Consider the following 12500-nt stretch of genomic DNA (forward strand, 5'->3'; position numbering starts at 1 on the left):
TGTGTGTGGAGCAGTGTTTCCTGCGTCTGGTGTCAGACGGCTGTCGTCGTGCTGATCTCAGGTGGTCACACCAGTGGATGGAGAACAAAACCTGCACATTCGTTCTCATTTCCTGCATTTTTTGGACATTCATGTTGAGATAGTGATCTTTTCACACAGCCCAGAGTCCCCCAGAGGTGAGTCAGAGCAGGGTTAGCTCTCAGAGGAAGGATGCCTACACAAGTGTGTGTGTGTGCGTGTGTGTGTGTGTGTGTGTGTGTGTGTGTGTGTGTGTGTGTGTGTAGTTTTGGGTGAAGGGCATAAGGACAGTTTGGATTCAGACCGAGCCCATTATTTAACAAGCACGTCGACATCTGGGAAGCAAGTCATCATTTAATTAAATGCTGCTGAAACCCAGCCCCTCGTTAATGAGATTAATTTAAATAATTAACCAGGAGCTGACACAAGCACAAGAACTCATGAATAATTAAGAAGCATTTTTGTCTGCTCCAATCAGAGGGGAAAGGGGCACTTTAATGCTAGAGTGCTTTTTTATATAAAGTTTCAGTTCATACTGTAACAGACATATGCACACACACAAACACATGTATACATGAACATGCAAACACACACACACACACACACACATAAACACACACACACACACACACACATGCACACAAACAGGGAGGCACTTAGATACACACATACATATATGCACACACACACATACTCACTCTCTCAAATGCTGAGTAGGTGTGTCTGGCTGGTTGGTGTCCAGTTTCTCTCTGCCCCCCTTCCCTCTAATGGAATATACCACAGTAAGAACACACAGGTTGGCATGGAAACGGATCAGTCTAACACTTAAAATCAGGGAGCTTGTAGCAATATATGAAAAGGTTTTTTTTAATTCAAATGAATGTTATATTAATATTGAAGCCCATTGCAAGTGTTTGAGATATGAAATAAAACAATTACTAAACCTAGCATCTAACTTTAAATGACTGAAGTTGCTGCGTTAATCATTCAGATATTTGCCCACGGTTATCTTGCCTAAGAGTTTTGTAGTTCAGTTTAATGTCATGCTATTATAATAGACATGAAACAAATGGAACTGATACTAGGATATTCAGCAATGACATGAAGCTCTGATTAAAGTGTGTGTGTGTATGTGTTGCAGGTCTGATCTAATTTTAGTTTTCATTTTTAATTTTCCCTTCCCCTTAGGTGGTTTAACCTTTGTAGACAATATAACACATCACCTGATAAAGGAAGGAAGGGAGAGAGAGAGAGAGAGAGAGAGAGAGAATGGGTGTGTCTTTTCTTTTTTCATTCTTTCTTGTTCTTTTAGCGTTTCTCTAACCTGTGGAAGGGAGCATTTCTGGGAGGAGACGCGTAAGATAGTCTTACACCTCCCTGTGGCTTTCAGAAATGTGTGTCTGTGTGTGTGTGTGTGTATGTTGGGGGGTAACAATGTGTTTTACATGAAAGCATGAAAGGAAGAGTATGATGTTACAGTGGTGATAATCATAATATCCAAAGCTAAGAACAAGTCTGTGTGTGTGTGTGTGTGTGTGTACCCTAATGCCAGTGGCCAGAGTTTCTGAAAGCAGCACACAGACATGTACGTATTTGACGGCTGAAGCAGTCTGTTTGCCCTGACCTTCCCCTGTTGTACATCGGAGCTGTAAGTGTATGGGCGAGTACGGCTGCTTCCTGACTTCACCGACAATACGGAGAGCCCTACTGGGAAGCCACGTTTGGTGTGTCTGTGTTGCTTCCCTGGTAGTGAAGTGGGGAGGATATGCAGTGTGCTGCTGCACTCGTGTTGTGGCTCAGAGGATGTTAAAGATGGCTTCACCACACAGGGACAGTGGGGCAAGAAACCTGCCGATAATCTCATCCTGATGATAGTGTGTGCATGTTTTGTCTGTCTATCTCTCTCTCTCTCTCTCTCTCTCACACACACACACACACACACACACACACACACAGGGACAGTGGGGCAAGAAACCTGCCGATAATCTCACCCTGATGATAGTGTGTGCATGTTTTGTCTGTCTCTCTCTCTCTCTCTCTCTCACACACACACACACACACAAACTCTTTCTGAGTCCTACTGTCAGCTGCATCTGATCCTACATTGTGTTCAGAGCAACAGGCTTTGTGTAAGTTACATTTGAGACCCACACACAATCAGTCACAATACACATGTATTACTTTCAGAAGTGTTGTGTTTGGACCATACTAAAATGATAAAGTAAGAAACCGATCAAATAAGGTGTGTATGCTGGTGTGTGTGTGTGTGTGTGTATGTATACATGTATGTTTGATACCATGCATTGACATCTGAGTGCTCTAAACATATGATCCCTTCAAAAAACCACACGGTACCTCTAGCACACATTTTGTATTCAAGTTTGTGTGTGTGTGTGTGTGTGTCTGTAGGTGTAAAGGGTCCAAACTAATCAGCAGAAATTTGTAGACATTCTACACTTTGCTGTCCTTTGATCTAAACCTTTTGTGTACACATACATATAATCACTGAACATCCCAGTAATTCTGCAGTATAATTGGCAAATAAGGAAAAATAAAAGTAATTTGTGCGTGAGCAAAAGAGTATATGTATGTTCTCCTTTCACAAACAACGAGAAAAGGCAACCAATAGGCAAGAAAGAGAGAGAGAGAGGCCGAGAGAGGTGTGGAGGTGGGGAGGTGTGGAGGTGGGGAGGTGGGGAGGTGGGGTCTGGGTGCCGCGTTGCAGGGGATGGGGTGGGTGACCTGTTTAGCAGAGCCGTCGGTCATTAGGGGACGTGACAACTCAACTGACAGTTTGTCTAGTATAATCAATTCCTTCCAAAAGAACTTTAGCAAAAATAATTTTATCAAGGTTGTGTGTGAGTGTGTGTGGGGGGTGTGGCAGAGGGAAGGTCATTATCATGTGAATTTTACTCTTCAACAAAACCACATTCTTTACCTTCACAGGTGAAGAAACCTCTCTCAGATGCTCATGACCCCTCTGACACCAGGTAACACACACAGTGCCCAGTGCTAACAGGAGTGTATCCACCTTAGTTATGACTGACTGTGAGATTTGACAGTGAGATTGTTTTCAGAGTGTGAATAGTAGGCAACACACACTTTCACGCGGCGGGGGGGTAAGATCAGACTGAGACACACACACACACACCTCCACACACACACACACACACCTCCACACACGCACAAACACACACACACGCCTCCACACACGCACAAACACACACACACACATGCACACCTCCACACACGCACAAACACACATACACACACACACACCTCCACACACGCACAAACACACACACACACACACACCTCCACGCACGCACAAGCACACACACACGCCTCCACACACGCACAAACACACACACACATGCACACACACTGTAGGATGTTAAAGTCATTGCAAGTCTGAGTGGGTGTACTGTAAGAATGTTCAGTCTAAGGCCTGGATCTGGGGTGGTGATGTGTGTGTGTGTACTAGCTCACTCAGTCTTATTGTATGTTCATACAGATGTTTCTGCCATAGATGGGGAAAAAGCTGATGAATGATATAGCATGATTAAAGAAGCAGCCATGAGAGGGGGGGAGAGAGAGAGAAAGACCTTAAAAGAGTGAGAGAGAGAAAGTTGTTTCATTTCCTGCTGTGTGAGATATATGTGAGCAGTAATGATAATAGTTTGGGCACCCTCCTGCTTCATCACACCACTACTGCACCTCAAACTGCTTGATGTGACTGAGGCTTTAACGGCCAATAGGTTTAAACGAAAACCATTACAGCTGAGTGTATGTGGTGCCTCAGTTATATGACTGTCATCCACATGTACACATACACTCACCAGCCACTTTATTACAAAAGGTTTCTTCATTAGAAGCACCAAGTAAATGCCCAGTAGTTTAGAGCCACACAGAGGCAGCTGCCTGGCACAACCTGGCACTCAACCCTGGTCAGCCTCTGACCAGCGGACTGATCATTCTGGGCTGATAATGCTGTGCTGGGATTGGTGTGTCATTATGTTGTGTTCTAGTCTGAGAAGTATAAACTTTCTTATATGTAGCATGCTTTCTCTTTCTTTCTCTCTGTTTTATAGTGATTGTTTGACAGTCTCCTATTTGTGTGTAGATCTTTGGAGATGCAGGAATTAACTACCCCTCAGCACGCAGTGACTAGTGTCAATGACAGCAGCTCCAAACTGGACAAGACCCTCCTCAGTAACAGCATCTCCACCAATGGAACAGGAGGTGAGAGGCTTCCTGACGTCTGTGGACACCAGGGACGGAACATTTTCATATAGAAATACCGAGATATTTGTGACGCAGTCGTTATCGATCACATGTCATAAAATGAATATTTGATAGCTAAACTCAACTTCATCAAAACCACAAAAAAAAGTATCAAATTTAATTTGTGTATTTGTTCGTTTGTGTATTATTTGTTAATTCATTCATTCCTTTATCCGTATTAGATATGCATAATGACTTATACATTATGAGTATACAGCATACACACTTCACAAAAGCCTCAAGCCAATTGTGAGGTGAATGCTTTAAAGAGATGTGTTGAAGAGGGAGAGGTGGAGTGTGTGTGTGTGTGTTTGTTGGGGGTGTGGGGTGCAGCGTGCATGTCATTGTACAATGTGTTAATTCCCGAGTCCAGGAGTGATTGTTTGAGAAAAGGTATTGTATATGGTGCTCTGTAGGAGTGGGCGCCCAAGCTGGTCAGCTGCTGGGGAGCTTAGGAAGATTTTTCAGTCTGACCTCGAAGGCTGAACACACTCTCAGCCTGTGTGGAGAAGTTATGTTCAGACTCATTAAACAGCACACGTGTGTATGTGTGTGTGGGTGGGTGTATGCCTAAGCTCTTGGCTGTTTAGAGTTAGTGTGTTTTGTGTGTGCGAGTGTGAGTGAGAGTACAGTACAGTGAAAGCTATTTCCTGTATTTAGAGGTTCAGAGCACTGGCCTGTTAGAAAAAAAAACTTAAACAAACATAGAAAAAACATTAATTAAAGGCATACCCACTTTAACAGTCCACAACACCTCACTGAAGAGTAAATGTATGTTTCAAAGCATGTATTTGTGCATTAGTGTGTATGTGTTTGTGTGTGTGTGTGTGAGAGAGAGAGAGAGAGAGAGTGTGTGTGAGAGTGGGTCACAGTGATTTGATCTCATCTGGTTTTGACATGCAGGTTGAAGGAAACAATAGAGTAATATAGTGTATAATAGTGTAATATAGTGTACAATAGAGTAATATAGTGTATAATAGTGTAATATAGTGTATAATAGTGTAATATAGTGTACAATAGAGTAATATAGTGTATAATAGTGTAATATAGTGTATTATAGTGTAATATAGTGTATTATAGTGAGGAAAGGAGAGCTCATGTAAATTATTTGGATTTGAATCCAGCTAATGATTCTAACACACACACATACACACACACACACACACACACACACACACACACACACACACACACACACAAACATGCACGCTGCCAATACAATGACATATTCAACATTCTTCTCAGCTCCCAGTCCAGTTTAAACTGCACACACACACACACACACACGACAACCCACGCAGTCACAAATGCAAGCAAGAATCCCACTGTCTAGGAAAGCCAATTTCTCCTGCCAAGGTGTGCTTTAATGGTCTTTAGTGTACATGTAGTTTACACACACACACATGAACACTCACACACGCGCACACACTTAAACATGAAAAAACATGTCTTTTTTCCATCCAGTACATCATCTAACATCACTGTCATGGTCATCAGAGCAAAATCTTTGGAAACGTCCCGATGAGCATCTATCCACGTGTACTTACATTTTTATCTGTACGTTTGCGGAGACCTAAGAAGCAATTCGCTGGCAACTTTTATCATATTCACTGCACTACATGACAAACTACTTATGTGTTGGAACCTTTTCGTAAGCTTCTGGATAATGTAGTCTGATGTAACTGACTCCGCCCCACATCCCTCAGGAGAGAACATGACAATTCTAAACACGGCTGATTGGTTGCTGGGCTGCAGCACTCCGCCCACTGCCCCAAGTACGAAGAACTATGGTATACTGCATGTGTGTGTGGAATGAACATACATGTTGTAATGAATATATGTGTTCCTAGAGTATGTTTTAATGTGTGCCATGTTTCAGAGCAGAGGATGGTGTATATACACTATTAGCTACAAAGATTTAATGCTACATGTGTGATGTAGACAGAAGCTTTGCTGTGGATGGAGTTTCTTTTTATCTTTAGTCAACATTGATTTGAACTTTTTCTGTCTCTCTGTCTTTCTGTCTCTCTCCTCCTAGTAAAGACAGAGCCACTGAACAGCAGTGAAGCCGTGAGCACAGCAGGAGGAGATGCAGGGCTAGACACTTACACGGGGTCAGGTGAGATATCACAAACACACACACAGATATATGTGCATACATACATAAACATGCATACACACACACATGCACAAATACAAATAACCTACATGCACACACACGTGCACACACACACACACACACAAATGCAGACACACACACGGAACCTTATGTAAACCTGTGGAACTTGCTGAAAGCTCCGAGCCTTCAATCTTTATACTGTCCTTGGGTTAACGTCATCAGAACAGCATCGGCTCTTTATTTAGCCACATTACGCACACTCTCTCACACACACACATACACACACGTACAGAGAGAGCTGTGGTCCAGGCTTTAGCTGAAAAGGGGCCCTGATGCCGCAATAGTGTGACAGGGGGCCTGATGTCCATCTCATAGTGGTAGGGGACAGTTCCACAGGAGAGGAGATGAGAGAGGAGAGGAGGAGGGGAGGAGAGGAGAGAGGAGAGGAGAGAGGAGGGGAGGAGAGAGGAGAGGAGAGAGAGAGGAGGGGAGGAGAGAGGAGAGGAGAGAGGAGTGGAGGAGAGGAGGGGAGGCAAGGAGGAGGGGAGGAGAGGAGAGAGGAGGAGAGGAGGGGAGGCGAGGAGGAGGGGAGGAGAGAGAGAGTAGAGGAGGAGGAGGGGAGGAGAGGAGGGGAGGAGAGAGGGAGGAGGAGAGAGGAGGGGAGGAGAGGAGACGAGGAGGGGAGGAGAGAGAAGAGACAGGAGGGGAGGAGAGGGGAGGGGAGTGAGCTGGTCTGTGATGTTGAAGGATATTTGATTTTGAGAGGGTAGTTCCTGTTATTTTCTTCTTCTCCTTTTACTGAATTAGCTCCAGCTGCTGTAAGGCAGAAGAAGACTTAACTGTCAATCAGATGTGTGCGTGTGTGTGAGTGTGAGTGTGTGTGTGTGTTTGATTTACTTTTCACAGATGCTTTTTCAGTGGAACATGTCTATGATGCACATTCGGTTTTACAGTTTTGACATCCAGTAGAAAACATCAAGAAAGGAGATGATAAATGTTAACATATGTTGATGTTTGCTGGTATAAAGTTTGCATGTGTGCCTGCGTGTGAGCCTGTGTGTGTGTGCGTGTGTGTGTGTGTGCGTGTGTGTGCGTGTGTGTGTGTGTGTGTGTGGTGTGTGTGTGTGCGTGTGGGGGGGGGGGTGTGCGCGTGGGGGTGTGTGTGTAAAATGATTTATGGATCAAAACTGATACCACTTGTAACATGGCTTTTACTTGCAGTTATAACCAGTAGCGGATTCAGTCCTCGTCCTGGACACCAGTACTCACCTCCCCTCTACCCCTCAAAGTAAGAGATCCAACACACACACACACTCACACACACACACACACACACACACACTCACACACACACACACACACACACACACACACTCACACACACACACACTCACACACACACACACACACACTCACACACACACACACACACACACACACACTCACACACACACACACACACACACTCACACACACTCACACACACACACACACACACACACACACACACACACACACTCACACACACACACTCACACACACACACACACACACACACACACACACACACACACACACTCACACACACACACACACTCACACACACACACACACACACACACACACACACACATTCACACACACACATACACACACACTCACACACACACACACACTCACACACACACACTCACACACACACACACACACACACACACACACACTCACACACACACACACACACACTCACACACACTCACACACACACACACACACACACACATACACACACACACACTCACACACACTCACACACACACACACACACACACACACACACATACACACACACTCACACACACACACACACTCACACCGTCCCAAACACAAACACCTTCCCATCCAATAACTGCTGCTCTGTTTGATTGACAGGCCCTATCCCCACATCCTGTCCACATCTGTGGCCCCGCCTATGTCTCCTTACACTGGCCAATCCCAGTTTAGCACGATGCAGCAGTCCACAGTATATACGCCTTACTCCCAAACCTCACAACCCTACGGCCTCTCCACCTATGGTAATCTCTCACCTCTTCTTACACGCTTTATCTCTGTAATAAGAATAATTAGTAGTAGTAGTAGTAGTAGTAATATTACTCTTATTATTATATTGATTTATTGATTTATCATTATTGTTATTATTATTATCAACAACAATAACAATAACTTTAAAAAACTAAATAAAAAACATGAGCAACATATGAGAGAAAAAAAGAATAACACAGCTGTGTCCTACCCATAATGCACATCTTTAACACTGACTTGAAATCTTCTGTTGAAATAAGGACTGAGTGTGTCATTACTGAGACATCCCAGGTCGTCATCTAAGGTATACTTTCAGCAGATCTGGGGGTGATGTTACCAGGGATAAAGACAGAAGGTGGGCTGTCCCAGACACAATCTACCCTCCAGTCAGGAGTCAGCTACAGCCCTGGATTCACCACCCCCCAGCCTGGACAGACAGCCTACTCACCTTATCAGATGCCAGGTAATGATACCAGGCTATAGCCTGCTAGACTGCTAGACCATAGCTAGACTGTACATGAGAGGAATGGGACCTTGAAAACTGAAAACAGCCAACAGGCTTGAGCTGGTCTGATTGCATTTGCCAAACGTTTCGCTCTCTCTCTCTGCCCCAGCATCAGGGTTTACAACTTCTCCTGGACTGTACACCTCCAATAACTCTGTTGCCAATCCGGCCAACTTCAGCACACAACAGGTACTGTTACACACACACACACACACACACACAGCATTTACACAATCTGTTCTAGTTAAAATCAAGATGAATGGATGGATGGATGATGGAAAATGAGGGAGATGAAGAAGGGTAATGGGGGATCCGAGGGCTTCTAACCCCCCTTCAGACCCTCAGATCCTCCGTCTGTGTTCTGGGTGAGGAACCAGTCTGAGTCTGTTTTATCATCTTCCCATCTCTCTCAGTCCCCCACACTCTCTCTCTCTCTATTACCCCCTCGCCCATCACCCTCTCGTTCTCTCACCCGCTAAAATTGTTCATGGTGAGTTTTAACCGTGCTCTAATCATCATGTTTCCGTAAATGATGCAGAATTCTGTGATCAGTGCCGATTTTTCTTGTTTCTCATTATCAAAGCAGAGCGTATTGTCATCTGCTGTGTTCTGCGTCTTCCTCGCCCACAGGAGTACCCTGCGTACACAGCGTTTGGGCAGAATCAGTATGCTCAGTATTACTCCGCCTCCTCGTACGGCTCGTACATGACATCCAACAGCACATTGGACAGCACAGGTTCCACCTCCAGCTATCAGCTGCAAGAGCCCACTCCTGTAATAACAGGACAGGCACCTGAGTTGCACTCAGGTGAGCACTGGCCAATCAGGGTGAGGCTCGGGAGGCTCTGAGTTCGGTCTGGTCGGAGTCAATACCTTGTGCTTTTCCTTGGCTGTCCCCTGGAATACTTCTGCTGTGAATAGTTATCACCCAAACACTCACATTCACACATTCCTCCTCTTTATAGTTCATGAGCTGTTTTGAGAATCACACATTTTTATGTAATGATGTGCCTTCAAATACCTACACACACAAATACCCAATAACTTCAGAGCCACATAGTTCCCAGTATAGCCATAGCATAATACGCTATTTCACACTCTCCTGCACTTTTTCACATTGCTTAATAATGGAGATTGTTGTTAGAATATTGTATTTAACAAATCATTCTTTCGTTGTACTGGCTGCTGCGTTCATGCGTGCTTTAAGCATGTCTGCTGAATAGGTGTGAGGATGTAAGAGTATCACGTTCCTGGCCAGTGTTGTGTGAGTCGTAGTAACCCCTGACCTGTTTGTGTGCGTGTTACCTGTGTTTAGGTGAGTTTGAGGCCGGACAGAGTCCCTCCACGCCCATCAAGGAATTGGAGGATCGGTCATGCCGTGGGGGCGGGGCTAAGCCCAGGGGGCGTGGAAGGAAGAACAACCCCTCACCACCACCTGATAGTGATTTAGAGGTACCCCCACACTCACAAGCATAAATGTATTATGATATTGTACACATGAATCTGTAGACGAATTTTAATTATTTTATAACCTTCAGTGTAATGTGGGCACTGTGTACATGTGTGTATGTGTGTGCATGTGTATGTGTGTGCGTGTGTATTTGTGTGTTATACAGAGAGTCTTTGTCTGGGATCTGGATGAGACCATCATTGTTTTTCACTCGCTTCTCACTGGATCTTATGCACAGAAGTATGGCAAGGTATTCCTCCTCTCTCCCATCTTCAGCCTGATCACTTAAACTCATTTTTGAGTTCAGACACTTCTACATGTTCCTACCTGATGGCAGCTTTTTCTTTATTATCTGCAATAAGTTCTTTGGCTGTGCTAATTAAATATCATTTTATTTTAAATGAATTAACAATTGCATTTGACTGGTGTGAGAAGGAAGGTCTGATCTGTGCGTGCGGCGGGAGTATAAGCAGACTAGCAGGTAGCCCTTGGCAATGGTGCTGTCTCTATCCCAGTGGCCACATGGGGTATCTCTCCTCTTTTCACACCTTGGATCACTTCTTGTCTGTGCGTCTGTGAGAGCGATGGAGACAGCTGCATGTGAGCCCAGCTGACAGGCTATTTCTGACAGCACCGTGACGACCAAGACCCCTCCGATCTTAGGCACTCAGTCAAACTCAGGCGGCGCCAAACACATTTTGCTCGCACACACTTTTACACACACACACACACACACACACTTGCACATACTCACACACATTGTTTTACACACATACACACACTTAAACTTGGTCATACTGAGTTTTTTCATTATTGTATCCTTGTGTGTTTAATTACAAATGTGAACTTTAAAAACCCATGAACCCAAACAGCATGAGAATATGATCTTTAAAAGGAAGATTTGTGTGTGCATAAGTGAGTGTGTGTGTGGGTGTGTGGGTGTGTGGGTGTGTGTGCGGGCACGAGGCATGGAGTTAGAGAGGCCACACGTATGAATGTACGCACTGCGTGTTCTATTCTGGCTCCATACTTCAGCCAATCAGCACACAGGCAGGCAACTCACATGTGATGATTTTTACAGCTGAGAATCTCTCTCTCTCCTGCCCCCCCCCCACTACTCACCACTCTGCTCCTCCTCTGGTCTCTCTACTCACCACTCTGCTCCTCCTCTGGTCTCTCTTCTCACCACTCTGCTCCTCCTCTGGTCTCTCTTCTCACCACTCTGCTCCTCCTCTGGTCTCTCTTCTCACCACTCTGCTCCTCCTCTGGTCTCTCTTCTCACCACTCTGCTCCTCCTCTGGTCTCTCTACTCCCCACTCTGCTCCTCCTCTGGTCTCTCTTCTCACCACTCTGCTCCTCCTCTGGTCTCTCTTCTCACCACACTGCTCCTCCTCTGGTCTCTCTTCTCACCACTGCTCCTCCTCTGGTCTCTCTTCTCACCACTCTGCTCCTCCTCTGGTCTCTCTTCTCACCACTCTGCTCCTCCTCTGGTCTCTCTACTCACCACACTGCTCCTCCTCTGGTCTCTCTTCTCACCATTCTTCTCCTCCTCTTTTCTCTCTACTCACCACTCTGCTCCTCCTCTGGTCTCTACTCACCACTCTGCGCCTCCTCTGGTCTCTCTTCTCACCACTCTGCTCCTCCTCTGGTCTCTCTTCTCACCACTCTGCTCCTCCTCTGGTCTCTCTTCTCACCACTCTGCTCCTCCTCTGGTCTCTCTTCTCACCACTCTGCTCCTCCTCTGGTCTCTCTACTCCCCACTCTGCTCCTCCTCTGGTCTCTCTTCTCACCACTCTGCTCCTCCTCTGGTCTCTCTTCTCACCACACTGCTCCTCCTCTGGTCTCTCTTCTCACCACTGCTCCTCCTCTGGTCTCTCTTCTCACCACTCTGCTCCTCCTCTGGTCTCTCTTCTCACCACTCTGCTCCTCCTCTGGTCTCTCTTCTCACCACACTGCTCCTCCTCTGGTCTCTCTTCTCACCACTCTGCTCCTCCTCTGGTCTCTCTACTCACCACTCTGCTCCTCCTCTGGTCTCTACTCAC

At 45.5% G+C, this 12500-nt stretch overlaps 1 protein-coding gene across 5 annotated transcripts in view; it reads left to right on the plus strand.

The window, feature by feature from the left end:
• Positions 1–12500, plus strand: part of eya4 (EYA transcriptional coactivator and phosphatase 4) — a 24827-nt gene that overhangs the window by 6008 nt on the left and 6319 nt on the right. The window contains exons 3-13 of one of the 5 annotated variants that reach the window (XM_026995534.2): positions 2965–3008; positions 4142–4260; positions 6009–6092; positions 6341–6421; positions 7643–7709; positions 8354–8496; positions 8820–8966; positions 9118–9197; positions 9639–9816; positions 10324–10460; positions 10625–10708. In XM_026995534.2, the coding sequence (XP_026851335.2) occupies positions 2965–3008; positions 4142–4260; positions 6009–6092; positions 6341–6421; positions 7643–7709; positions 8354–8496; positions 8820–8966; positions 9118–9197; positions 9639–9816; positions 10324–10460; positions 10625–10708 (1164 nt within the window). The remainder of the gene's footprint in view (positions 1–2964; positions 3009–4141; positions 4261–6008; positions 6093–6340; positions 6422–7642; positions 7710–8353; positions 8497–8819; positions 8967–9117; positions 9198–9638; positions 9817–10323; positions 10461–10624; positions 10709–12500) is intronic. The other 4 variants (XM_026995536.2, XM_026995537.2, XM_026995538.2 and 1 more) reach the window with 4 other exon arrangements.

The sequence above is a fragment of the Electrophorus electricus genome, chromosome 24, assembly GCF_013358815.1.
Source record: "Electrophorus electricus isolate fEleEle1 chromosome 24, fEleEle1.pri, whole genome shotgun sequence".
Classification (NCBI taxonomy): Eukaryota; Metazoa; Chordata; class Actinopteri; order Gymnotiformes; family Gymnotidae; genus Electrophorus; species Electrophorus electricus.